Genomic DNA, 26725 nt, shown 5'->3' with positions numbered 1-26725 from the left:
GTCCTCAGGCCACACTTTGCCGCACCCTGCTATAGATGAGGGGACGGGGGTCATTAGGCCTGTGGTCACTGCCGAGGAAATCAAGGCTCAGCGAGGGCAGTGGTGCGGCTGAAAGTCACACGGCCTCCGGGGTCTGCAGCCAGCGTGCCTGATGTGTGACCGTGCCTCCCCCCCACAGCTCTCCCCAAAGCCCCGGGGACTCCCGTGGTGACCGAGAACACAGCCACCAGCATCACCATCACGTGGGACTCAGGCAACCCAGACCCCGTGTCCTACTATGTCATCGAATATAAATCCAAGAGCCAGGACGGGCCGTACCAGATCAAGGAGGACATCACCACGACTCGTTACAGCATCGGGGGCCTGAGCCCCAACTCGGAGTATGAGATCTGGGTGTCTGCTGTCAACTCCATCGGCCAGGGGCCCCCCAGTGAGTCGGTGGTCACCCGCACAGGCGAGCAGGCCCCAGCGAGCGCACCCCGTAACGTGCAGGCCCGTATGCTGAGCGCCACGACCATGATTGTCCAGTGGGAGGAGCCCGTGGAGCCCAACGGCCTGATCCGTGGCTACCGGGTCTACTACACCATGGAGCCCGAGCACCCCGTGGGCAACTGGCAGAAACACAACGTGGATGACAGCCTGCTGACCACCGTGGGCAGCCTGCTGGAGGACGAGACGTACACCGTGCGCGTGCTGGCCTTCACGTCCGTGGGCGACGGGCCCCTCTCGGACCCCATCCAGGTCAAGACGCAGCAGGGAGGTGAGGTGCCCGTGGGAGGCGCGGCTTCTGTGGAGACAGCAGGATTCGGGGCCCTTGAGATGGGGAGGGGCGGGCTGGGGGCAGACGTGTATCCGGGAGCGTGCAGCTGGCTGATCTTGCCTGGAAGCCACAAAGTGGTTTATTCATCCTGCGTGGTGCCATAAAATATTTTCGTGCTAGCGTTTCAAACGCAGGAAGTTGTCCCAGAAAACCCACATTTCTGTCTTCTCTTGGGAAATTCGATTTGGCAAGCCCACGGGGCTCTGATTGGACATCCAGACAGCTCCTGGTGGCTGTCTGCGTTTGAGAACCCCTGTTCTCCATGCTCGTCGGAGGGATTGATGCCACCTGCTTTGAAGTTATAAAGGGGAAGCGCGTCCGTCCAAAGGCAGCGGGGCTGGCCTCCTGCCAGCTCCGGTCGAGGGGCAGGGTGGGGGTGGGGGGCATCTAGGTGTGCGGGGCCCCAGCTCTCTGTGGGTTTCCCGTCCTTTGCGGTCGGGCTCAAGCTTCAGAACCTCAAAGCTGAGAAGACTCAGCAGCTGCCCAAACGAGAGGACGGAAGGGTCAGAACTGTGTCGCCACAGAGCACATAGAAGATGGGGAATCCACGTGTTGAAACATCACCCCCACAGTCTCTCTGTCGTTTAATTTGGAGGAAGCAGAGAGGGTAGGGGGACGACAACAAGGGTGGTAGGGGACCCCTGGGCAAAGAAGAGAAATAAGAACAGTGGAGAACATTCCAGGAGCATCTGGGAACGAGCAGCCTTTCCTCCAGGGCAGTGCTGAGCTTTATGGGGCTCTTTTTGAGAGAACGGGAACACCTGGAGGGTTGGGCACCCCACGTGGAGTGGACCCCTCCCCGGCCACCCCCATTTTTCCTCCTCTCCCCTCCCCCACAGTGCCCGGCCAGCCCATGAACTTCAGAGCCGAGGCCAAGTCGGAGACGAGCATCGGGCTCTCGTGGAGCCCCCCGCGGCAGGACAGCATCATCAAGTACGAGCTCCTGTTCCGGGAGGGCGACCACGGCAGAGAGGTACCTCGGGGCGCCGTATGGGGGGCGGGGCGCAGGGCCTGGGCGGGTGGCAGGGAGGTGGGGGGTGGGGCACGCCATCAGGGCTCACTGACTCGGTGCCCAGATGTTGCTCTTCCCCCCCCCCCCCCCCGCTCTTGGCCGCGGGTGGATTTCGCATCTCTCCCGTCTCTCTTTACCTCATTGACGTCTCTGTCTCTGTGTCTCCATTTGTCTCTTCTGCTCTTTTTGTGTCTCTTTCACAACTCTGTGTCCCTGTCTCTGTCCCCCCCCCCCCCGCCAGGTGGGGAGGACCTTCGACCCGGCCACGGCGTTCGTGGTGGACGACCTCAAGCCCAACACGGAGTACGCCTTCCGCCTGGCGGCCCGCTCTCCGCAGGGCCTGGGCGCGTTCACCTCGGTGGTGCGGCAGCGCACGCTGCAGTCCAGTAGGTGTCTCGCGGACCCCGCCCTTCCCTGCGGGGGGCCCCAGCGCCCGCCGACCCTGGCCACGCCGCCGCAGCGGGTGGGGGGCGCCTGGCCTCGGACGTGCCTGCCTGCGCTGCGCCGGTGGTGCCCGCAGGCCCCGCTCCCCCCCCCCCCCCCAGCCCCCGGGACCTGAAGCCCTGGGGGGCCCAGGTTCGCCCCCTAGGTCGGGGACAGGTGTCGACCACACCTTCTCGCCTCCTCGCCCCCGTCCTGTATCTGGGGCTCATGGAACAGCCACGCTGTGCCCACTCCTAGGCGTGGGGAGGGCTGTGTGAGGCCGTCCCAGCTCACACCCCATCGAGCACAGTGCACGGAGACCGACCGCCCCCCCAGATGGCCCTGCCCCCCGAGGCAAGGTCCCCCATTGCCAGGGGCAGGAGTAGGAGGGGTGGGGGTACAGGTCCCAGGACAGGTTCTTGAATCCCTGGAGCTCTTTGCTGTGCCTGCCCTGCCTCCCTGTCACAGACAAGTCACCTTTTGGCCAGAACACTGCAGCCGGCAGCTGGCTCTGGGCCACGTTGTGGCCCCTACCGCCACCCTCCTTGCCTGGTCTGAGCTCAAGGCCTTGGCAGGCCCCTGATCTCGCTGTCTCCCTGCCTCCCCTCCTCCCTCTGCCCCTCTTCTGTGCTCAGCCTAGCCCGGTGTGGCCTCCACCGCTGTGGCCTCCACCCCCGTGGCCCTCTTCCCCTCTCCTCCCCCTTCTCAGTCAGTCACAGCGCACTGCCCCAGGCCTTGTTCCGGAAGCAGCCTCGGTGTTCAGACCTTCAAGTCCCCCCTGGGTGTGTGCACACAGGGGGTCACGGGTCAGTCGTGAGTGACAGCAGCTTGGGCCTGGGTATCTGAGCCGCTGGGATCAGGGGCCTCGGAGATGCAGCACCCCTGCCACCCCAGCTCCCTTCCCTCCTCCCTACTCCCCCGTGCTGAGCCGAGCGCTCTGCAGCTCCCAGCGTCTGGGTGTGTTTGTGCGTGAGGCGATCAGTGAGGGTGTCCTGTGGCTTGGGTGGCCACGTGAGAGAGACTGGCACAGGTGCCGCGAAGGTGAGTACGCGCTGGTCTCAAGCAGGTTCACAAAAACAGCCCACCCTGCGTGCCCCCCCCCCCAGCCTGTGCCCCAGCTGCTCTGGGCTACACAGAGTCCAGAGCCCAAATTGAGCCCCCTCAAACTTTCTGGCCCACGGCCAAGAGCCACGCCTGCCCCGAAATGGGGAATCTGGAACTACCTGCCCCCCATGCCTGTCCATGGGTCTGTCCCACCCTCCTCCCATCCCCTAAGATGTCACGCAGGTTGGGCTGGATTGTGAAGGAGGCGGCCTCCACGGTCGTCAAGAAAGAGTCTTTGGCCCAGCCATGCGAACCTCCGGGGCGGCCCAGGACAGGGAGTGGGGGAGAAGGGACTCCCCACTTCTCACCCCAAGACTGGTGGGGCCGGAGAGAACTGGCAGCAAGACTCAGGGCCAGGCATACCCCCTGGGGACTGCGGGCTTCTTAGGCTGAACTCAAGGGTAGGTGGAGGCCAGACCACTCAGCCGTGGGTCTCCCCACACCGTCTCACCTTCCCGCCTCGTCGGCGCCAGTCTGGAACTGCAGCGTGCCCACACTGGGGGCCAGAGCAGGGCTTGGGCCCGCTTGCGTCCGGAGACCCACCCAGAGCTCGGTCTGGCCTTGTAGCTCAGCACTCCGCCACTCCCTCTCTCGTAAGAAAGTCTTATAAGTTAGCAGTTGAAGAGTGGAAGGTAGGTAACCAGACTGGGCGTTTTCTGGAAGGCGTCTTTCTTTCTTTTATTATGGTTTTTTTTCATCATCATCACCATCACTGTTGTTTCTTATTTTATTATGGTTTTGATTTTATTCCCCCCCCCCCCTTCTCAGCGAATCCATTCCTTCCAGTACATTCTTTGGTTGGTTTTTCCACCACTGCCTGATTCCCCCAGGCACTTTTGGTTGGGGTGGCTGGTCAAGAAATGGGGGAGAGGGCCCTAAGTGTCTGGTATCAGAGGAGGGGATGCCGGCATTCACCTTAAGTGAGGCCAGAGGGTCATTCTAGTTGAAGTAAGCCATTGGAGAGGCTTCTGAGGTGTCTGGTAGTCTGATGTCTTCGAGGGCAGGGGCCTCTGATTCTTCCCTGGGTGGCCCTGGCATGGGGTCTGCACATAACAAGTACTCTCTAAACACGTGCTCAGGGAACAAATGGGCCTGCCATGATGGCAAGGGTTCTCTGTGCCTTGACAGGAAGCAAAGCCAGTGGCCTCTCTGGGCCTCCCTGCAGGCAAGGAAAATTCTGGAGCCATGGGCAATTGAAGTCCTGTGGTTCCAGCCATCCTCAGCTGGCCTGAGGCTGAGGTCTGAGTCCCCATTCTCACATCAAGACAGCCCCTGGACCACCGCTGAGCCGGGGTTCAAATCCTGGGTCTTGCCACATGCCCGTGGCAAGGCAGCTTTGCTGTTTCCGGCCTCAGTTTCTTCATCTGTAAAGTGGGAGGTGATACGCAGAAAGCACCCAGGGTAGGTGGGGTCTGGCACCCAGTAGGTACACAGCCAATGGCCATAGAAAACCAGGCAGCTGGGCTTTGAAATTGATCCCCCCACGTGTAATGTGGAATGAGGCTGGAGGGGTGATAGTTCTGGCCATTTGTGTATCTTGAGAATTAAATGAGGTATCATCGGGGGACACATTTTGAGTGTAAAGGGCTTAGGGTACGGGGCGTGCAGAAGATGTGATGCATAGACTGTGAGGTTTGTTACCAGGAATGGCCTTAATACAGTCTCATAGTAGGTACTGAGCAGATGAGGACTTAATGTTATTCCCATAAAGCCCTTAACACACAGTAGGTGGTTAATATGTGAGAACTATTGCTGTTATTTAACAAAGCCCTTTCTTAGCACGCTGCCTGGCACACCATGGGTGTTTCATAAATGCTCTTTTAAATCTAAGCACGGATTGCCATGGTGCTTGGCCCATAATTGGCACCCAACGAATGGAAGCTGTTAGTCATTTGTAACAAGCTTTTCCTGGTGCCCCGTGCATAGTAGGTACCACAAACACGGGGGCTATGATTATTGTTGCGTGAAGCCCTTAACGTAATGGCTGGCATACAGTAAGTGCTCGATAAGTGGCACTTCATTGAAGAAGATTGGCCTGGCTCTAGGCACATAGTAGGTGCTCAGATAGGAGCCATTGTCCATCTGATGGGGCCTAGCATGGGTTTTGGGTACACAGGTTTTGCTCAAAACGTAACATTGTTGTCTGCAAAGCCTTTGGCACTGGGTGTGCGAACAGTAGGTGCTCAAGAAGTGAAAACTGGTACCATTCATATAGAAGGCCCTTAGCACAGCCCTCGGCACACAGTAGGTGCTTAAGAAGCGAGAACTAATGTTCTACAAGGCCCTTAGCACACTGCCTAACACATAGTAGGTGTTTAGTAGGTAGGGACTGTTGCTGTTTTTTCAGTAAGGCCCCTACCACAGGGCCTGGCGCATAGTAGGTCCTCATTATGTGGGGGCTAGTACTGTTGTCTGATAAAGTCCTTAGCACGGTACCTGGCATGGAGTAGGTTCCGTGTGAATGGCACCTGCTGTTTTTATCTTTGGAGGGCTCTGGATGCCCAGCCCACAGCAGGCGCTCAGTAAGGCTTGGCCGTTGATTCTGACGGCGTTAGTGTAGTGTCCTAAGAACTATGATCGGCAAAGACCTTGGCACACGGTAATCGGGGCTGCCCTGTCTGTAAAATCCTGAGCCTGCTACCAGCCCAGGTGTCCCGTTCACAGGCACTTGTATTATGCCTTACAAAACCCTTGGCACGCTAACTGGCAAACAGTAGGTGCTCAAGACACGGACATTATTTTGTCTTCCAAGGAGGCTGAGAGGGTGGTCCTAGTTGAAATAAGCCATGGAGTGGCCTCCGGGGCCCCAGATAGAGCAGGTGTTCGGTACATAGATGCTTTTCCCGGTAACCTGTGAAGCTCTGACACTGTGTCCAGCATACAGTAGGTGCCCAGTAAATGGGACTTTCACTGCTTTTACGCAGCAGTGCTACTCCCCTGGCACACAGTAGGTGTTTGGCAAATAAACGCATTTACTCTTATCCTATATAAAGCTCAGCACTATGCCTAGCACACAGTAGGTGCCTGATAAATGGGCTTTTATTGCAAGTATCTGGCATGGTGCCTGGCACACAGTAGGTGTTCCATAAACAAGTCCATTTACTGTTCTCCTGTGACGCCCTTGGCGCTGCCTGGCACATAGCAGGGGTTCAACAGACAGATGCTCTTCCTGTTCCTCTGCGATGACCCTGGCGCCGTGCCCAGTGCACGGTAGGTGCCTCACGCACGCGGATGTTACCGCTACCCCCCCGGGACCTCCTGCGTGCCGGGCAGGTGCAGCCCTGGGCGCTGAGCGCAGTGTTCTTGGCCAGCCCTCCCGGCCCCCATCCCCACCCGTCCATCTCACCTTTGGTTGACACCCACTTCTTTTGGGTTCGACTTCTCTTTGGTTTGGTTCTGTTTTGTTTGTTATCATCTTCTGTTTTATTTTCTCTTTCCCATCTTTTGTTTCCCCGCCCCCTCCCCGCCCATCCCGCCTCCCCTCCCCGCCCCCACGTTCTCCCCCCTCCAATAGAACCGTCAGCCCCCCCTCAAGACGTTAAATGTGTCAGCACGCGCTCCACGGCCATTTTGGTAAGTTGGCGCCCACCGCCGCCGGAAACGCACAACGGGGCCCTGGTGAGCTATAGCGTCCGCTACCGACCGCTGGGCTCGGAGGATCCGCAACCCAAGGAGGTGAACGGCATCCCCCCGACCACCACTCAGATCCTGCTGGAGGCGCTGGACAAGTGGACCGAGTACCGCATCACGACTGTCGCTCACACAGAGGTGGGACCAGGGCCCGAGAGCTCGCCCGTGGTCATCCGCACCGACGAGGACGGTAAGCACTGGCCCCAGCCGGGGACCCCGCAGGCCCCAGCCCGCCCCGCACCTCGGCACCTTCTGGCTCTGCAAAACGGGGCTGGCTGGTGGTCAAAAGGTAGAAGGCACAGTCTTGAGGGCGAGACATGAAGCAAGCAGCCTCCCCACGGAATCCTGGGCTCCTTGATTCTGGAATTCTGCGTGCTAGACGTTCCGGGCAGTGTTTTCTTCCGGGCCCTTGTACCTGGAAAGTTAAGCTGGCAGCCCTGTATTTTTTGGTCTGATGGTGGAAAGTATGGAAACAGTGAGGGGAACAGCCAGCAGCACTTGCAACAAACTTAGGGTCCTTGACCCCAGAAACCTAGCTTGTAGACTCTTGGGATCAGCCAGGATAAGCCAGGATCTGCAGCTTCCTCGGTCTGGCCATCTTATCTGGCAAGTAGGTAGGCTGTGCGCGCTGGTGACGTTTAACAACCAGCTTCTGGGGCACGGAGCCCAATTTGTAGCAATGGCCAGTTTCTGTGGTGTAAGTATCCCCGCGGGGGCTGACTTTCCAGCTAGAAAGCTTTGAGCTGCAAAGGGAGGTGAGGCTCTGGTCTGGAGTCAGTTGGTAGAAGCTGGGGCATGGGGAGAAATGAGAGCAGCCAGCTTCTGCGATAAAACGCAGTTCCTGGGCCTTGGGAAGCTGGCTTGCCTTCTGAGCCATGGCCTAAAAGGTTCTGTGAGCAGCCCCACATTAGGTCAGGAGAGTGGGGAAGAGACGAAGCGGTTGTTCATGCCAGACCTCAGGGTGTGGCTGGGTAGGAAGGGCTGGGATCCGCGGGGTGGCTGCATACTGGGACGCATGGGAGCGTGCAGCTGGACTGCCTGGGTTCAGATCCGGGCTTTGCTTCTTACTAACTCTGCGATCAGGGGCCCAGCTCTCGGGCCCCAGTTTCCCCATCTATAAAATGGTAGTAAGAGCCCCTGCCTGGAAGGGATGCTGTTAGGATGGAGGCAGGTGGGTAATGCCCATGGAGCGGGGCATGCAGGGCCCACCATGGCACGTGGCCCTGGGCAGGTGGCTTAGGCTCTGGGGGGCCTCAGTTGCCCATCTGTAAGTGGGGGACAGCATCGGGCCCCCTTCCTGCCCCCGGGCGGTGGGAGCCGTGAAGGAGGCCTGCCCTCCCAGCTGGTGGTGAGTGTGCAGACCGCCAAGTTAACCGGCAGCCACTTGGCACCCTGGCATCGGGCAGCGGTGCTGCCCGGGGGCAGCGCCAGGCGCCCCAGTAACGGCCCTGCCCGCCCCTCCCCTGCCCCCGCCAGTGCCCAGCGCGCCGCCGCGGAAGGTGGAGGCGGAGGCGCTCAACGCCACGGCCATCCGCGTGCTGTGGCGCTCGCCCGCGCCCGGCCGGCAGCACGGCCAGATCCGCGGCTACCAGGTCCACTACGTACGCATGGAGGGCGCCGAGGCCCGCGGGCCACCGCGCATCAAGGACATCATGTTGGCCGATGCCCAGGTGGGCAGGGCGCTGGGGCGGGGCCTGGGTGGGCGGGGCTCCAGGTGGGCGGGGCGGCACCCAGACCCTGCGCTCCTGCCTTCTCCCTGCTTCTCTCTCTCTGGCCACCTGCTCACCTACTCCTCTCTCCCCTGCCGCCTCCTCCCACGCTCAGTGGGAGATGGACGACACAGCCGAATATGTAAGTAGCACCCCTGCCCGGCCATTGCAGTGTTCTCCCGCGGGCTGTGCAGTGATGTGACACCCCTCCCACACTCCCCCTGCATGTCTCTTATAAGAGGATCTTCTCTCCTGGGCCCCAGATGCCTACTGGTTACTTGGAGCTTGCAGCCTCAGTTTTCAATCAGGCAAATGGGCATGGGCGCCCTGCTGGGGTCCTGGACCCAGAGGGTACACGTTAGCCCTCTTACCTGGATGGCCCCTACACCCAGTGGGCTCACACGGTGTCCCTCCTGCCCAGCCCCCAGCCTTGTTTCTGCTGTGGCTTTCACCACCACACCTTCGCTCAAGCTTTTCCTGCAGCCCAGACCCAGCCCTACACTCCACAGTCTCCCCTATTGGACCCAGGCCTGGCAGATCCAAAGTGAGCCACTTTCCAACGCAGCCAGACCCTTTTATCACCCAGCTCAGGCTTCTCTGACCTTGAAGTTTCTTTCTCTGGCCACAGCATCCACTTCATTGTAGCCCTTGAGTGGTGAGAGGGTCAGTGGGCCCTGGGGTGGGGAAGGCTGCCTGCAGGACTGTTTCTGTCACACACCCCCCCCACCCCACCCCAGCTTTCTCCGGATGCCCTGAACCAGTCCACATGGCTGTGTGGCACTTTGGGCCAGTTGCTGCCTCTCCTTGGGCTGTCTTCCTGCCCTAACACAGAGGCACGGGCTCTTCTGAGAGCCCCAAGTCTGATGTTAAATTGACACCAGCCCCACCCACCCACTCACATAGGATTTGCCTCTTCCCTACCCCCAGGCTGGAGGGGTGAATTCCCACTGAGGGCTCAGGGGCAGGAGACCCTCTCTTCATGCATCCCTGGCCCCCTCGTCATGCTCCTGACCTGGGGCCACCCCCCCGCCCCCAGGCATGCCGGACTGTGTTTGTGGTTGTGCATGCGCGGGGACGTGGGCACGTGTGGGACCGTGAGGGCCGACGCCGATATGCGTGCAGGGTTGGGTGGCTCAGACATGTGTTGGACAAGCCGTAATTTCCTGAGCGGTGACCAGGACGGACCTGAGCCCGCCCTCCTGGGGGTCACAGTCCAGTGTGGGAGAGGACGGCTAATTGGAACAAGACACAGATACACTTGGCCCTTGGACAGCACGGGTTTGGACTGCAGGGGTCCGCTTATCTGCCCGTTTCTTTTTGGGAAACACAGTGTGGTGTTGTAAGTGGACTCTCTCTTCCTTGTGACCTCTTTTCTTCAGCTGCTTTAATGTAAGAATACGGTACCTAGTATGTGTAACATGCAAAAGATACGTTGGTCAGTTAGTTATCAGTAAGGCTTCTCGTCAACAGGAGGTTAATAGTAGAGTTTTGGCGGAGTCAGAAGTTCTGTGCAAATTTTCAACTGCATGGGGGTCAGCACCCCTAGCCCCCGCGTTGTCCAAGGTCAACTGTACGTGTCTAGTGACAGCTCTGGCTTGGGGCGAGGTCTAGACAGTGGGGTAAAGGTTTACTGATGAGCTCTCTGAGTTGGGGGGTGGGCAGTCCTGATCTGTAGCTTTCCCCCCCTTTCTGGGATGTAAAGACTCCCACCGTGTCCAGTTCGAGCGCCCTGTGGGGGGTGTGGTAGTCACGCTGTAGCTTTCTGCTGCAGACACGAGACAGAATCACCTGGGGAGCATCGATAGTAGTAAGATGTGAAACAATTAGGGGAGGGTGGGTTTCGAGTATGTATTACCATTGTTCTTAGTACTTATCAGTACATTTATATAATTGACTTCCCGATAACAGCTGTGTTTAATACCGGCTTGCGAAATTCCTGAGAATTTAACTATTGGCTCTCGTGGCCTGGTAGAGGGAATCTCCCTCACACCAGTGGGCGTAGTGGAGGCAGAGGGCACAGCCTGTGCAAAGCCCCTAGGGTGTGAGCGTGCCTGGCATATTGGAGCAGTGAGGAGGCCCGGGTGGCTGGGTCAGAGGGGGAAAGCGGGAGGAGGTGGGGGCAGGTAGTGAAGGCTTTGGGCTTGTACCCCAGAGAGGTGGGAGCCCTGGAGGGCTGTGGGCAGAGGAGGGCAGGACCTGACTGGGGGCCGGAGGCCCGGGCGCGCACTCACGGGCGCCCTCTGGTGGTCACTGCGGGGAGGATGGACTGGGGGCAAGGGCGGGAGCCAGGGGACAGGGCTGGTCCAGGTGGAAGATGATGGGGGAGCAGGCTGCATGTGCCCATCTTCGCATGGACATGCTATGTGTCGGGGTCTGTGCATGAGCTCGGATGCACGCCTCTGCCCGCAGACCTTGCTTGACCCCAGCCCGGGGAATGGGGGTGGGCAGGGCCGGTCTCAGTCCCGCTCGCATCGCTGACCGCCACCCTGGCCTGCAGGAGATGGTCATTGCAAACCTGCAGCCCGAGACCGCCTACTCCATCACGGTAGCCGCCTACACCATGAAAGGCGACGGTGCTCGCAGCAAACCCAAGGTGGTCGTGACCAAGGGAGCAGGTAGGACACTCCCCCACCGCAGCCCCGTTGCCCCCAGAGCATCCCACGGAGTTCTTGAGCTGACGCAGGGAGAGAGCACTGGGCAGCCGGGCCAGTGAGAACAGAGGTGAGGGGCCGACCCCCAGCACCTCCTCCTCCCTGGCTTCCCTGACCGCTTAGCTCCAGCCCGGTGAATACCATAACCAGGCCTCTGTCCCATCCCGGCTTCACCTGGACTGTTCCTTCTGTCTGGATACCCTTCCCCACCCCGCCCACACCCCGCAGTCTCAGTCCAGTGCTCCCTCCGGGCAGCCCCGGCGCCCCCCTTCCCTCGTCACAGCTCTCTGATCACCCTGGGTGGGTTGTCATTTGGAGGTGATGTGCCCATCGCCCCCACTGCACCGTGAAGCCTCTTCTCCTAGTGTCCCTGCCTTAGTTTCCCTTTCTGGCCCCGCCAGGGCCCTATCATCAGTCCCAAGGGACTGTTTTTACCCCAGCCAACATGGAGGAGGGAGAGGCAGCCGTGAAAATACAAGGGGAGGGTGTTGTGGGCAGATGGCACAGCCCGGGCAAAGGGGAACACGTTTGTTGTGTTTTGGGGATGATAGGCCCTGAGCCTTCCACCCCACGGCCCACACCTACCCCTTCCCCACGGACCCTCCCTCAGCCCACAGAGCCCAACATTCCGGGCCAGCTGGACACAGCCCCTCCCCACGCTGCCGCTGGTCCATGTCCATGCTGTTCCCTCCATCTGCCTAGTTTCTGAATCCTGCAGTGTCCAGCACCCTCGTTACCTCCTCCAAGAAGCCTCCCCTGGTCTTTTCCTCTTCTCTCAGCCACATTGCACTACAGCCATGCTTGTCAAGCAGACCTGCTGCATATGCCATGACTGCTCAAAGCACAGTTCATAAAAGGTCCTGATAAGTCCTGCGGGAGGAGAAGACTGGTTTTATTTGTGGTGCTTCTCTCCTGCAGGACTTACCAGGACTTTGGCACACTGATTACTACGGAGACCGTGAGAACCGTGGGGCAAGGGCAGGGTTTTGGACATTCCTGTGTCCCATGGGTATTAATCATATGCCAGCAGGAGGCAAGGGGGCAAATCAGTGAGGCAAGGGATGAGTGACTTATGAACTAAAAGAAGAGGCAAACATACGAAGGCCTGCTCTGGCATCTGCAGATGTTTTCCTTTATCGGGTTCTCTAAGTCCCTGGCCTCCTCGCTCTTCCTTCTACTCACCCAGCACAGTGACACCTCAGGGCCTTTGCACAGGCTGTTTCTTTGCCCGGAATACCATTTCCCCCAGGTCTCCCTGCCTCCCTCGCTCCCTTTAAGTCTTTGCTTTGGAGTACAGCCTTCCTGAGGCCTGCTTTTAAAAATTGCAGCCCTACCCCTTGCTTCCCGACTTGGATGGCCATGTGGCCCTGACACTCCTGCTGTCTCCCCGCAGTGCTGGGCCGCCCCACCCTGTCGGTGCAGCAGACCCCCGAGGGCAGCCTGCTGGCACACTGGGAGCCCCCAGCCGGCACCGCCGAGGACCAGGTGCTGGGCTACCGCCTGCAGTTTGGCCGCGAGGACTCGCCCCTGGCCACGCTGGAGTTCCCCCCGACCGAGGACCACTATACGGCTTTGGGTGTGCATAAGGGGGCCACGTACGTGTTTCGGCTGGCGGCCCGGAGCCGAGGAGGCCTGGGCGAGGAGGCGGCCGAGGTCCTGAGCATCCCTGAGGACACTCCCCGTGGCCACCCGCAGATCCTCGAGGCAGCCGGCAACGCCTCAGCTGGTACCGTCCTGCTACGCTGGCTGCCACCCGTGCCCGCCGAGCGCAACGGGGCCATTGTCAAGTACACGGTGGCTGTGCGGGAGGCCGGAGCCTTGGGCCCCGCCCGAGAGACCGAGCTGCCGGCGGCGGCCGAGCCGGGCGCCGAGAATGTGCTCACGCTACAGGGCCTCAAGCCCGACACGGCGTATGACCTCCAAGTGCGGGCCCACACGCGCCAGGGCCCCGGCCCCTACAGCCCCCCCGTCCGCTACCGGACATTCCTGCGGGACCAAGGTAGGCGCGCGGCGATCCCCGCACCAGAGCCGGACCGGGCCTCGTGCCCACCCCCACCCCAGCCCCCTCCCTCTCCCCCGCCCAGGTAAGTGGTCACTTTTCTGCTTCCTTGTGGACACTCGAGGCGAGTCCGGACCCCGAGGCTCCGGCGTTGGCAAAGGTGGGACGTGCCTAGGTGGCACCGCCGCCCCCACCAACCTCCACCCCCCCTCCCCCTCCCCCCTCCTGCTCCGCCTTCTCTCTGCAGCAGCGCCGTCTCCCCCTACCCCGGCAGGGACTTGGGACAGGGCCAGGCAGGGCCAGGCAGTAAGGCCATGGGCACAGGCACAGCGGATGACAGGGAGCGCCTGGGCCGCCCCACCCCACCCCACCGGCCCTCCTCGCCTCACCCCCAGCACTCACAGGCCTGTCTTCTGCTCTCTCCCACTCGCCTGCTGCCCGGCACAGTCTCACCCAAGAACTTCAAGGTGAAAATGATCATGAAGACGTCAGTCCTGCTGAGCTGGGAGTTTCCTGACAACTACAACTCACCCACACCCTATAAGGTGCGGCCCCTCCCCCCGGCCCGGGAGCAGGCGGGCCAGGTTAGGGGTTGGGGCTTGGCCGGGGTTGGGAATCAGCTGGACTCCGGGCTGAGTGGGATCAGGGCTCAGCTGGGATTGAGACTCAGTCTGTGGTCGAGACTTAAGCTGGGATTGGGGCTCAGTCTGAGATTAGGGGTTCATGAGGATTGGGGCTCATTCAAGGTTGGTTCTCAGTCGGGTCAGGGCTCAGCTGGGTTGAGGATCTGCCTAGCAGGGAGATTTAGCCTCGGATCCAGGTTCAGTCTGAGGTCAGAGCTCAGTCTGGACTGGGACACGGTCTGTGATTAGGGCTTGGTCAGAGTTGGGACTCAGCTGGGATTGAGCCTCCGTCTAGGATTGGGGCTCATTCTGGGATTAGGGGTCAGTCAGGATTGGGACCTGGTCAGAGCCGGGCCTCAGCTGGGATTGACGATCTGTGTAGGGTCAGCAGTTAGCCTAGGATTGAGGCGTCTTCTGGGAGTAGGGCTCAGTCAACACTGGGCTTAGAGTCGAGGCTCAGCGGGGCTTGCGGCTCCGACTGGGATCACGGTTCAGCAGGGTTGAGGCTGGGTCTGGGATCAAGGTTCAGCCAGGGTCGGGGCCCGGCATGGACCACCCGCTGAGCCAGCCCTGGCCCGCAGATCCAGTACAACGGGCTCACGTTGGACGTGGACGGCCGCACCACCAAAAAGCTCATCACGCACCTGAAACCCAACACTTTCTACAACTTCGTGTTGACCAACCGAGGCAGCAGCCTGGGGGGCCTTCAGCAGACGGTCACTGCCTGGACCGCCTTCAACCTGCTCAGTGCCAAGCCCAGCGTGGCCCCCAAGCCCGACTCCGACGGCTTCATCATGGTGTATCTGCCCGACGGCCAGAGCCCCGTGCCTGTCCAGTACGACCAAAACCACCCACCGCCCCGAGGGGTCCTCGGCCCCCCCCCCTTAGCCAGCTCTGTGACTGGGGCTAGCCACGTGACCTGTCTGTGCTTTAGTGCCCTCGCCTGTGTCTAAAACGTGGGTCGTGTCAGCCCCAGCCTGTGTGGTTACCCTGATGCCTCTCGTGGGCATCGTCACTAAACGTGGCCTGTGTCTTCTCCTCCAACATGCCTGCTGTGTGCCTGACCTTCTTTGGGTTCTGGTTTCCCAGGCTAGTGGGGAGACAGATCTGGAAACAGACACTTTAAAGACCCATGGTGTGATAGTGAGAGTCCCCAGCGGGGAGAGGGGGACTCTGCCTGGGAAGCAGAGAAGAATTAAGGACTACAAGGATGTGTGGGTGTGGAAGCTGGGGCTTTGAGGGATGTGTAGGAGTTCAAGAAATATAATTGGGGCAGCCTCTGTAGGCGGAAGGAACCACATACTAAGAAGCCTGGAGGCTTGAATCAGGAGCTATAGTCCTATATGGCTGGGGTTCGAGGGGCGTAGAAGCAGAAGGGAAGGTTCGGAGCGCAGGGACTCCCCCACCCACCTCCAGCAGGCATTGCTCGCACGTGGCCCCTGATCCTTCATCTCCCTACAGGAGCTACTTCATTGTGATGGTGCCGCTGCGCAAGTCTCGTGGTGGCCAGTTCCTGACCCCTCTGGGCAGCCCGGAAGACATGGATCTGGAGGAGGTGAGGTGGGGCCCAGACCTGCCAGGCCCAAACCTGTCCTGACTTTTGGAAACCCTGTTGCTGCCAGCCAGCCTCTGAGCACCCTGCACCTCTGTTCCCGCAGCTCATCCAGGACATCTCGCGGCTACAGAGGCGCAGCCTGAGGCACTCACGCCAGCTGGAGGCGCCCCGTCCCTACATCGCGGCTCGCTTCTCCATGTTGCCGTCCACCTTCCACCCCGGCGACCAGAAGCAGTACGGGGGCTTCGACAACAGGGGCTTGGAGCCCGGCCACCGATATGTCCTCTTTGTGCTTGCAGTGCTGCAGAAGAGCGAGCCTGTGAGTCCCAAACGGTGTCTGCCCCCGTCCAGCCACACCCTCTGAGTGGGCAGGCCCTGGTGTGGCCTCAGCCCCCAGGGCCCCGACCTCAGAACCAGACACAGACCCTCCCAGCTTCCCGTGATCGGGGCTGGGCAGAGGGAAGGACTTGAGGTTGGGGGTCTTTTCCCAAGGGGGAAAGCTTTTTAGAGGAAGGGACTTGGGACCTAGGGCTTTGGTGGCCGTGTAGGAGTTCAACCAAGACAAGCCGTCTCCAGGATTTGCACGCGCAGAGGCCTGGAAGTGCAGCGCGAGAGGAGCAGAAGGACTTCAGAGTGGCTGAAGCCAGGGGAAGGATGGGGAGAGCAGAGATTCGGGCACCACAGGAGGGTTTCGGTAGGGGAGGGACACAGGTGTGTGCTGGAAGACCCCCCTGGCCGCCGTAACCCGCAGGGCCACTGACGGAGGCCCCTCCCGCCCTGTTCCTGCAGACGTTTGCGGCCAGCCCTTTCTCAGATCCCTTCCAGCTGGACAACCCAGACCCGCAGCCCATCGTGGACGGGGAGGAGGGGCTCATCTGGGTGATCGGGCCCGTGCTGGCCGTCGTCTTCATCATCTGCATCGTTATCGCCATCTTGCTCTACAAGAAGTGAGCCCTGTGCACGCCCCACTGGACAGGAGGGAGGGCTTCCTGGAGAAGGAGGGAGGGTCCAGGGAAGGCTGGTTGCACAGGATGACCGCAGAGGTTCTCTACAATACAGATAGAAAAACGCGGCTCAGAGAGGTTAAGCCACTAGATCAAAGTCACACAGCCTGGGGAGTGGCAGGGCCGGGGTTCAGAGCAGGCGAGGGCCCCGATGTCTCTCGAGCTCCGCACGCCACTCAGCAGGATGATTTGGGGTGGCGGCTGCCTCTGTCCAGCTTAGCGAGGGGAGTAACTGTAGTGGCCACGTGGGACACGTCGCGCCTTAGCAGGGGGAGGCCGCGACATTCCTCCTTGTGGTGGGGACCCAGGCAGGCAGGATTAGCCCCCTCGTCCAGGGGAGCCCCAGGCTCTGGTGGGTAAGAAAGCCGCTGGCCGTCACAAACAAGTGCTTTGTAGCCGGCACTCCCTCACCTGTGTTCTTTTCCCTCCTTCTAACCTGCGTCTGCCATCGGGAGCAGCAAACCTGACAGGTGAGAACCGGCCTGTCCCTGGGGGACTTCAGGCAAGCGGCCAAGGGGAGGGATCGGGGTGGCCCTGCGCCCGCGGAGGTGAGGGGACACTCGGCTGGGCCGGCAGGCTGCACGCGCGTCCGTGCCTGGTCTCGGGAACGCCTTCCCACCGGCCGGGTCACACGCTCCTGGTACCTGAGCTGCGTTCACGCACGTACACGTGTGTCTTTGGACACGCGCCGGTACTCACGGAATCTTCCGCTTGCTCCCCCAAAGTAAACGCAAGGACTCAGAGCCCCGCACCAAATGCCTCCTGAACAACGCTGACCTCGCCCCCCACCACCCCAAGGACCCCGTGGAAATGAGACGCATTAACTTCCAGACGCCAGGTACGTGCGTCTCCCAGGTGCCAGGATCAACACCGCCGGGGGCGGGGACTGTAGCATGAGGGACGAGGAAGTGGCCCCTGCGGTGGACCCTCATACGCTCCTGCTGAGCGGTCTCGTGCAGCAAAATGCCCGATTCCCAAATCCCTCTGTGGATCTGGGCTTGGGAATTCCACGGGTCGGTTCTGGTTACAACCAAGGGAGGCTTTCGCAAAGCTGCGTTTCACTGGCGTTTGGGTTCATCTCTGGGAGCAGAAGGGACCCCTCAACAACCAAACAAGCCAGAGAGCCCTCCTTTCTTCCTGCGGAAAGAGCTTGCTTCTGGTCCCCACTTCTGGTCTTGGGGACACTCGGGTGGGCATTCAGGTTTTTCCTCGGCCTTTTCCCACGCTCCCGTGGGATGTCCCCCTGGCGAGGTACAGAGATTGTGCCTCCCACGGGCCCTGCATGCCTCTTGTCCACGGCCACAGATGCTCATGCCCCCCTGCCTCTTCCCAGTTCCCTGTAGAGTCACACGAGTCCACTGAGGACCCCTGCCATGCCTGGAGGGGGAACTCAGTGACCCAGGGTCTTGTTCATGTACAGTGATCCACACACTCCCTCGTCTTTTCCCTCTTAGCGGGCTCATGCCAACTGCTTCTAACCAAATAAGGAGGTTTTCATTTAACTAATGGTTGCTGTTCTCCTTATGAGATCACAGCATGGTTACATCTGTCCCTCTCCCTGCACCCACTCTCTGTTTCCTGTCTCTGAACTTCCTGCCTACTTCGTGTTTCCATAATAACTGTTTCCAGAGATTTTAAACGTTTATATGTTACTGATGGCTGCAGTCCTCCTTAAGGGCTCACGCATGGCCTCACATGCGGTTCTTAATATACTCCTTTCTCTTTTCTGCTGCTGGACTGTTTCACATCAGTTCTGTTTTTATCCAAATGAGGATTTTGAGCACTTATATTTAACTGATGGCTACAGTTGCTTCTCAGCCTTCTGGCTAAGATCAAGTGTAACTGATGGCTGCAGTCTACCATAAGGGATCATGCAAGGTCCCATGTGGCACCCCTAATGTACTCCTTTATCTGTCTCTGGACTAGATCATGTCAGTTCTATTTTCATCCAAATGAGGATTTTTTTTTTTTAAGATTTTATATATTTATTTGACAGAGATAGAGACAGCCAGCGAGAGAGGGAACACAAGCAGGGGGAGTGGGAGAGGAAGAAGCAGGCTCATAGCGGAGGAGCCTGATGTGGGGCTCGATCCCACAACGCCAGGATCACGCCCTGAGCTGAAGGCAGACGCTTAACCGCTGTGCCACCCAGGCGCCCACCAAATGAGGATTTTTAACACACATATTTAACTGATAGTTGCTGTCCTTCTTAAAGCTCATGGCATGGGCCCACAGGTCCTTCCCCTGCCCCCAAGTTTCGCCCTCACCATCCTGCACCTCGTCTGAATCTCCTCTGCTGACCCCAACAGGGGACCCAAGGCCAGGTTGGTCTGGGGGGACTCGTTGACAAAAGGCTGAGAGCTTTGGGGTTTTCCCAAAGTCACGGCTGAGAACCGGGACTGGCTTCAGTCCAGTCGGAGGGATGAACGGCAGCTCCTGTAGGTCCTCGGGGCGGGGCCGGGGCAGCGTGCATCCCCTGTTGAAGTCGCTCTGCCCTCTGCGTCTGTCGGCCGGCCATTGTGCGTGCATCCAGCGAGGGGTGGGGGAGGCGGGGGCCCCCCTGTGTTTTCATTTTTTTATTGTTTGCTGTTTCTGCAGATTCGGGCCTCAGCAGCCCCCTCAGGGAGCCGGGGTTTCACTTTGAAAGTTAGTTCCTGTGTCTCTCTGTTCTCGGCTTCCTTTCGCGCCCCCACCCCCGCACCCCCTGTTTGTTTTCATCCTTGGTTCTCCATCCCGCCTCCGATTTCTGTCCACCTGTCCTGCTGGCTTCTCAAGGGAGTCTGTTGGGCCCTTAGGTCGCTGGTTGTGACTGCGTGTGGGGGGGGGGGGTGGGGGGCGTCCTGTGTGACAGGCAGGGGGACCCCCTGGGCAGACGGACCCAGCTTCACTCCTTAGCTCTCGGGGAGCAGCCGGGGCGTGGGGGATGGCTGGTGTTTACCAGCCAGCCTGGCCACGTTTTACTTCTGGGCTGTCACGTAGCTCCGCCGTCAGGCCCCAGGAGAGGAGACGGGTCTTGCAGACCCAGACACTGGGGAGAAAGAGCCAGGCCCACCCCACACCACTCCATGCCCCAGACGGGGAAATGAGCTCTCAGAGGTCAGGGGCTCCCTGCCCCTGCCCCATGCAGGCACACAGAGAGATGGGGAACCCCCTCAAGCCAGCACACACACACACACACACACACACACACACACACACACACACACCCGTCTCCCCTCCGCAGTTCCCCAGCGCTCCCTGGCAGGAGACCTCGCAGTCGCTCTGATCCCAGAGGTGCAGACAGGGGAGTCCGTGCCCGGCCCGTGCCCCGGGGAGCAAGGTTCCAGGGGCCCAGCCAGCCGTGTCTGCTTCATATCTGTCACTGGCCTGCTTTTTGCCGCGACGCACCAGCAGCTTGGACTCTTCCAGGGCCACCCTTCCCCGGTCCCTGCATCCCCAGCTGGGTTGGGGGCACTGGGATGGGCGGACATCACGAGCCAGGGGGTGTCAGCCTCAGCTGGGAGCTGCTCCTCGAACGCTCCACTTGCAGACAGAGCCGCAGGCCTGGGCCCCCGGCCCCAGCGTGGGCCGTCCTGAACCCTCCCCATCCCCCGCCACTCGCTCTAACCACAGCGCGTCCGTCACAGACTCACACTGTAGAGCGCCCCCCCGCCCCCCGGCCCCCGGGCTGGCTCCCGAGTGACCGGCCCGCACCGCGGGGTCTGCTCTCCCCCCAGGCATGCTCAGCCACCCCCCGATCCCCATCGCAGACATGGCAGAGCACACAGAACGCCTCAAGGCCAACGACAGCCTCAAGCTCTCCCAGGAGTACGAGGTGAGCTAGCCCCCGCCCCCCGCCTGGGCCCCCCAGCGCCCCGCCCTGATGCCTCCCCCATCACTTTCCCCTGCAGTCCATTGATCCGGGCCAGCAGTTCACGTGGGAACATTCCAACCTGGAAGTGAACAAACCCAAGAACCGCTATGCCAACGTCATCGCGTACGACCACTCCCGCGTCATCCTCCAGCCCATTGAAGGTAGCGGCCCAGGCCCCGTCCCGCCGTTCCCCGGGCCAGAGAGAGCGTACAGACACCGTGCCTCCACTTGGCCACGGGGCAGGGCCAGTGTGGACGAGCGAGGGCACAGATTAGGGAAACTGAGGCCTGATGCTGGTCACAGGCCTAGTCCAGCTCCAGCCAGAAGCTGCTGGGGATTGTCGGACGTGTAGTTAATGGACGGCTGCGGTCGTAACATGTTCCCGTCTATGCCTCTGCGTCAGTGGTTCTCAATGCCCAGGGAACACTGGCGATGTCTGAGGACATTTTTGTGTTCACATTCTGGGGGAGAGAGAGCAAGCAGCACCTGAAGGTTGGAGGCCAGAGCTGCTGCTCAGACCAGGACAGCCCCGCCACAGAACAGTCTGGCCCCCAGTGACGGCAGTGTGGAGGTGGAGAAACCGCAGCATTCAGACTCCGTGGTTCCTTTGGGGGCAGCTTGGGGCAGTCCAGGAAGGCTCCCGGGAAGTGGTAGGCCAGATTGAACCCGTGTGGGAGGCAGCAGCACGCCTGCTGACCTCTGGCTTCTGCTCCGGCTCTAGGCATCGTGGGCAGTGATTACATCAACGCCAACTACGTGGACGGCTACCGGCGGCAGAACGCGTACATCGCCACGCAGGGGCCGCTGCCGGAGACCTTCGGCGACTTCTGGCGTATGGTGTGGGAACAGCGTTCGGCTACCATCGTCATGATGACACGGCTAGAGGAGAAATCACGGGTGGGGCCCAGACCCTGCGGCCCCTGCATCCCCATGCCCCGGGCCAGCGCCAGCCCCAGCCCACGCTCACCTCCATTCTCTCGCTTTCTACAGATCAAGTGTGATCAGTACTGGCCCAATAGGGGCACGGAGACATACGGCTTCATCCAGGTCACGCTGCTAGACACCATCGAGCTGGCCACGTTCTGTGTCCGGACGTTCTCTTTGCACAAGGTAGGGCCCGGGCTGGGGCTGGGGCCTGTGGGAGGGGGATATGGGGGTGGAAGAGGCAGACAGAAGGCCCCAGCTTCTGTCCTGGGAGCTCCCCATCACAGAGAGAAGCAAGTGTGTGGGCCCAGGCTTGACCATATTCTCTCAAAGCCCACTGGTAGACAGGGAAGCTGGGGCCCAGAGGAGGGTACCTCCCGTGTCCAGCTACATCAGGAGACAAAACCAGCAGAACCCAATGTAGCAATGAGCCTGTCGTCCCCTTGCCATCGGTTATGTCCCAGGCCTTCCCTCCCTCCTTGCCCTCTGGCCCACCCAGCCTAGGCCCATGACGGGTGGGAGACAAAGCTGGAGAGTCCCTGCTAGCCTGGGCAGTCAGGCCTGGGGCAGAGGGAATCTTTAGATGTGTATTTAACTGATGGCTGCTGTTGGTTATGTGGTTCCATGTGTCTTCTATGTCATGGTTCTCAACTGGGGCAGTTTGCCATCCGAAGGACATTTTTTCATTGTTATTATGGGGAGGTGGAGGGCTGTTGGCACCACAATGTTCCCCAGACTCCAGCCAGGTCCTCTGTCAACACGAAGCACCCACTGTGTGTCAGGCCCCGATTTGGGCACCAAGACACAGCAAGAACCAAGACAGACAAAATGTGTTGTCTTTTTGGAGCTTAGTCTCCAGTGCCAACAAGGCATTGACAGTAAATACGTAAAATGACAAATCTTACATGTAGAAGAAGAAAAGTAAACTGTCAGGGGACCTGGAGATGGTGAGGAAGGGAGCCATGAGATCTGGGAAAATAGCATTCCTGGCAGAGGCTCTGCCCGTGCAAAGGTCCTGGGGCACGACCATGCCGGGCATGATGGAGAAACAATGAGGCTTATATTATCATTGTAACAGAGTGAGTGATGGGGGGAGAGGGAGGAGGCAAGGGCCTCAGTGAGGACTTGGGCTAAGGTGGATGGGAGCCCTGTTGGGGGAGGTGGGGCAGACCTGACTCCGGTGCTCACCGTCGCCCTCTGGTGGCCGCTGTGGGGAGGGCGGACTGTTGGGGCAAGGGTCTGAACAGGGGGTCCGGGGCGGAGGGGACTGGACCAGGACGGCCACCGCCATGGAGGGGGTGAGAATCGGGCGGGTTTGGGAGAGATGAGGGCAGAGCCGGTTGGATGTGGGAGGGGCAGTGGGTCAAGGGGGACTCCTGAGTCCTGGCCGAGCACCTGGGAGGATGGAGCTGCCACCAGCTGAGATGGGGGCGGATCTGGGGAGAAAGTCAGGCATGATGTTGGCCACACTGTGACACACCCGGTGGGGGGGTGTGAGGCAGGTGGGCCCCTGGGTGTGAGTTTGGCGTCCTCTGTCCATGCACGGAGGGCTGCTGTGACCGGTAGTGTCCCTGTGGTCCCCAGAACGGCTCCAGTGAGAAGCGTGAGGTCCGCCAGTTCCAGTTCACGGCGTGGCCGGACCACGGGGTGCCCGAATACCCGACGCCATTCTTGGCTTTCCTGCGGAGAGTGAAGACCTGTAACCCGCCGGACGCGGGCCCCGTGGTCGTGCACTGCAGGTACCCTGGCCGCCCCCCGCTCCCGCCCCGGGGCCTCCTTCGGGGGCCCTGACCGCCGTGCCCGTCCCCGCAGTGCCGGCGTGGGCCGCACCGGCTGCTTCATCGTCATCGATGCCATGCTGGAGCGGATCAAGCCGGAGAAGACGGTGGACGTGTACGGCCACGTGACGCTCATGCGGTCCCAGCGCAACTACATGGTGCAGACCGAGGACCAGTACAGCTTCATCCACGAGGCCCTGCTGGAGGCCGTGGGCTGCGGCAACACCGAGGTGCCCGCACGCAGCCTCTACGCCTATATCCAGAAACTGGCGCAGGTGGAGCCCGGCGAGCACGTCACTGGCATGGAGCTCGAGTTCAAGGTGGGCGGGCGTCCCCGGTGGGCGCCGGGGGGTGGCGAGGAGCTGGAGGTCGGGGCTGCCCCCCTCCCCCACACACCCCCCACTCTCCGCGCTCTGGCCGGGAAGAGACACAGCCCCGCTGGCCCAGCCCCGGAGAAAGCTGGCCCCCGGCTGGAGGCTATCCCGCTGTGACCCCCCGGCCTCCTCTGTCCCCGCAGCGGCTGGCCAACTCCAAAGCCCACACATCCCGTTTCATCAGTGCCAATCTGCCTTGTAACAAGTTCAAGAACCGCTTGGTAAACATCATGCCGTACGAGAGCACACGGGTCTGTCTGCAGCCCATCCGCGGGGTGGAGGGCTCCGACTACATCAACGCCAGCTTCATCGACGGCTACAGGTACCTTCGCTTTGCCCCGGCCCCCGAGGGGTCTCCAGCCTCACGTGGGAAGCAGAGCTGGACACCCCGCTGGCCTCGTGTGGTCGTGGCTAAGGTGGAGGGGATCTTGAGCTGGGTATTTAATGGATGGCTGCTGTCTGTAACGTGGTTCCATCTGTCCTTTTTACGTCGGTGGTTCTCAATCTGGGCAGTTCTGCCACCCCAGGAGAATGGGGCCGTGTCTGGTGACATTTGTTGTGATGGGCGTGGGGCGGGCGGAGGCCCGGGGTGTTGGACGGCACAGCACCCACCAGGCATCGGGGTCCAGCCCCAGCGTCGGTGCCGAGGTGGAGAACCCCTGGCCGAGGGAGGGCGCTGCACAGAGGCTGGGGGTGGCCGAGAGCTTGGCCTGCGCAGATGCCTGGAAGGAGTTTACTGGCCCTCGAGGGGGTGGAGGGGGAGGCAGGAGAGGTCAGCGAACGTCCCGCAGCCTCCTTGAGGCTCTGGAACTGATCCTGCAGTCGATGGCTTCCCTGGGTGCAAAACGGGGTTATGGGGAGGCTCAGCCAGATGGGGAGGGGGATGGGGCACCGGCCGGCGACCCCAGGGGAGGCAGGGGCGTGGCAAGTGTGGCTGCGGGGCCCTGACCCGCCAGGCAGGGTCAGGCCGGCCCCTCACCCGGGCCCATGTCTCCCCGGGCCCATGTCTCCCCGCTGGCCCTGGTCTCACACGCCCCACACTGCAGGCAGCAGAAGGCCTACATCGCGACGCAGGGGCCACTGGCAGAAACCACGGAGGACTTCTGGCGCATGCTGTGGGAGAACAACTCCACCATCGTAGTGATGCTGACCAAGCTGCGGGAGATGGGCCGGGTGAGCCACAGCCCGGGGCGGGGCGGGCGGGGGGGAGGGCGGTGAGCCACGGACCGGGGGTGGTGGTGGGGGGGGGTGAGGCATGGACTGGGAGTGGGGCGTGGCTAGGTGAGCAATGGACCGGGGGCTTGGGGGGGCCCAGCCTGAGGCTGGGCTGACTGCAGCTCCCGTCTCCTCCACAGGAAAAATGTCACCAGTACTGGCCCGCTGAGCGCTCCGCCCGCTACCAGTACTTCGTAGTGGACCCTATGGCAGAATACAACATGCCTCAGTATATCCTGCGGGAGTTCAAGGTCACGGATGCCCGGGTGAGTGCGGAGGAGGGATCGCTGGGAGATCCCGGAACCCGGGCCGGGCCCTGCGGCATGGAACCTCGTGATCTGGAGAGGGCTTCCCTAGTTGGGGGTAAAAGCAAAGGCCCGGGGGTAGGAATAAGCACTGGGGGTTGGGAGGAAGCAGAGTGGGTTGTCGAGTGGACCAATCCCTCCGGCACCAAACGGGTGGGAAAGAGCTCTGCATCCCGGTGCTGATGCCACAGGGTCCCCGGGAGCGTGTGTAGCACCACTCCCTGGAGAGCAAGGCCCAAGGGGATGGTGTAGGGGGGCGTGAGCGGGGTGTTCCTTGTGGAGGACGGCGTGGCAGGGCCGAAAGCAGGGTGGGAGATGTGACAGAGGGTGCAGCAAGGCAGGGTGCGCGGAGCTGCGGACTGGAAGAGAGTCGTGAACGGCAGGGCTGGGTTGCAGCACCGTGGCTGGGAGAGGAGAATGGAGGGTAGGCGGTATTGGTGGGTGAGGATTCCGTGGAGAAGGGGCAGGGGTGTGCCGGCAGCTGGTGGAGGCTGGCAGTGGTGGGTGGCGCTGTGGGGAGACGGAGGATCACTCTGGGGCGGGGGGGGGGGGATGGGGCGGGTCAGTAGTGACATTGGCAGTGGGTGGCGAAGCCCGATGAACGACCAGCGTGGCTGGTCATGGCACTTGGGTGGCGTGAGACCGTGCCGTCAGATTGGTGGGACGTGGGCCTGGAGAATCCACGGACAGTGCCATTGGACGTGGCGGAGGGAGACAAGCATGGACGGTGTTGGGCGGGAGGCAGGTGGACCTGGAGCGTGAATGCAGGTGCCAGAACGTGGAGAACGCCAGCAGAATGCAGTCCCCCAGGTCGGCAAAGGGGGAGGTGTGCTCAGCCACGGGCCGGGGAAGAGGTGCTGGGAGGAGGGCAAGCGTTTGGCCCGTGGGGGGTGGAGAGAACCCGTGGAAAATGACTTTGGGTGGCGAAGAAGGATGAGGAATCGTTGACCAGTGCTACCCGTGCTGTTGATGGTACGAGCCCAAGGGAGGCGGGAATGGAGGCCGTCGGGGTGAACGGGTATCGCCGGGCGGCACCGTGTGGGTGGGGAGAACGTGACTGGGAACGCAGACGGTGAGTGAAGGGTGGACGAGGGTGAAGGGTTCCTAGTGACGAGTTGGGTCGCCGTGGCTGGAGCTGGGCGGAGCACGCAGTGTGGACTGGCGCCGCCGGGGAGCGGGAACGGGAGATGGAGAGGGTCTGCGGAAGGTGGCTGGTGGTGGCCACGGATTAGGAGTTAGCAGCAGCGGGTGGTGAGAGGTGGGTTGATGGCGCTGCTTTTTAAGTGACAGATGAGAGCGAGGAACGGGGGGACAGTGGACGACGGCGCCCTGCTGGGTGGTGAAGGGTGGAAGGTGGTGCGACGGCGTGATGCTCCTGGCGGGAGAGCGGGGGAGGCTGAGGAGCGTGGTGGCGGGTGGACTGAGAAGGGCGGGTGTCGGTGCAGCACGGGGTGGCGGCCAGCAGTGGTGTTGGACGTCACTTTGGCCGTGGCGGATGGCCCCGGAGACGTGCACTGCGCAGGTGTGGACTGGCGGGCGGTGGGCGGCTAAGATGTCATCATCACCGGATGTGGACGAGCGTGGCGTCGGCACCCTGAGATGCTGACAGACTGCAAGTCCCCAGGGCAGGAGGCAGGAAACGGGGCCGGGGATGGGGAAGGCTGGAGGGTGGGGTCGGCTGGAGACAGAAGATGGGCTGGGAGGCCGGCCCGAGAGGGAAACCAGCCATGACCACTGCTGACCTCA

General features: G+C 61.1%; 1 protein-coding gene across 4 annotated transcripts in view; it reads left to right on the top strand.

Moving 5' to 3' along the window:
• Positions 1 to 26725, top strand: part of PTPRS (protein tyrosine phosphatase receptor type S) — a 96696-nt gene that overhangs the window by 67651 nt on the left and 2320 nt on the right. Inside the window, exons 8-31 of one of the 4 annotated variants that reach the window (XM_057311442.1) lie at positions 179 to 760; positions 1660 to 1793; positions 2074 to 2218; positions 6874 to 7179; positions 8466 to 8659; positions 11196 to 11313; positions 12743 to 13348; positions 13796 to 13893; positions 14553 to 14806; positions 15433 to 15526; positions 15630 to 15845; positions 16316 to 16473; positions 16989 to 17000; positions 17256 to 17368; positions 19129 to 19176; positions 20247 to 20344; positions 20421 to 20544; positions 21105 to 21280; positions 21374 to 21493; positions 22892 to 23046; positions 23120 to 23405; positions 23603 to 23781; positions 24506 to 24632; positions 24815 to 24940. In XM_057311442.1, coding sequence (XP_057167425.1) covers positions 179 to 760; positions 1660 to 1793; positions 2074 to 2218; positions 6874 to 7179; positions 8466 to 8659; positions 11196 to 11313; positions 12743 to 13348; positions 13796 to 13893; positions 14553 to 14806; positions 15433 to 15526; positions 15630 to 15845; positions 16316 to 16473; positions 16989 to 17000; positions 17256 to 17368; positions 19129 to 19176; positions 20247 to 20344; positions 20421 to 20544; positions 21105 to 21280; positions 21374 to 21493; positions 22892 to 23046; positions 23120 to 23405; positions 23603 to 23781; positions 24506 to 24632; positions 24815 to 24940 — 4469 coding nt within the window. The remainder of the gene's footprint in view (positions 1 to 178; positions 761 to 1659; positions 1794 to 2073; positions 2219 to 6873; positions 7180 to 8465; positions 8660 to 11195; positions 11314 to 12742; positions 13349 to 13795; positions 13894 to 14552; positions 14807 to 15432; positions 15527 to 15629; positions 15846 to 16315; positions 16474 to 16988; positions 17001 to 17255; positions 17369 to 19128; positions 19177 to 20246; positions 20345 to 20420; positions 20545 to 21104; positions 21281 to 21373; positions 21494 to 22891; positions 23047 to 23119; positions 23406 to 23602; positions 23782 to 24505; positions 24633 to 24814; positions 24941 to 26725) is intronic. The other 3 variants (XM_057311443.1, XM_026481153.4, XM_057311444.1) reach the window with 3 other exon arrangements.

The sequence above is a fragment of the Ursus arctos genome, unplaced genomic scaffold (assembly GCF_023065955.2).
Source record: "Ursus arctos isolate Adak ecotype North America unplaced genomic scaffold, UrsArc2.0 scaffold_14, whole genome shotgun sequence".
NCBI lineage: Eukaryota > Metazoa > Chordata > Mammalia > Carnivora > Ursidae > Ursus > Ursus arctos.
This window is presented reverse-complemented; position numbering and strand designations above follow the sequence as displayed.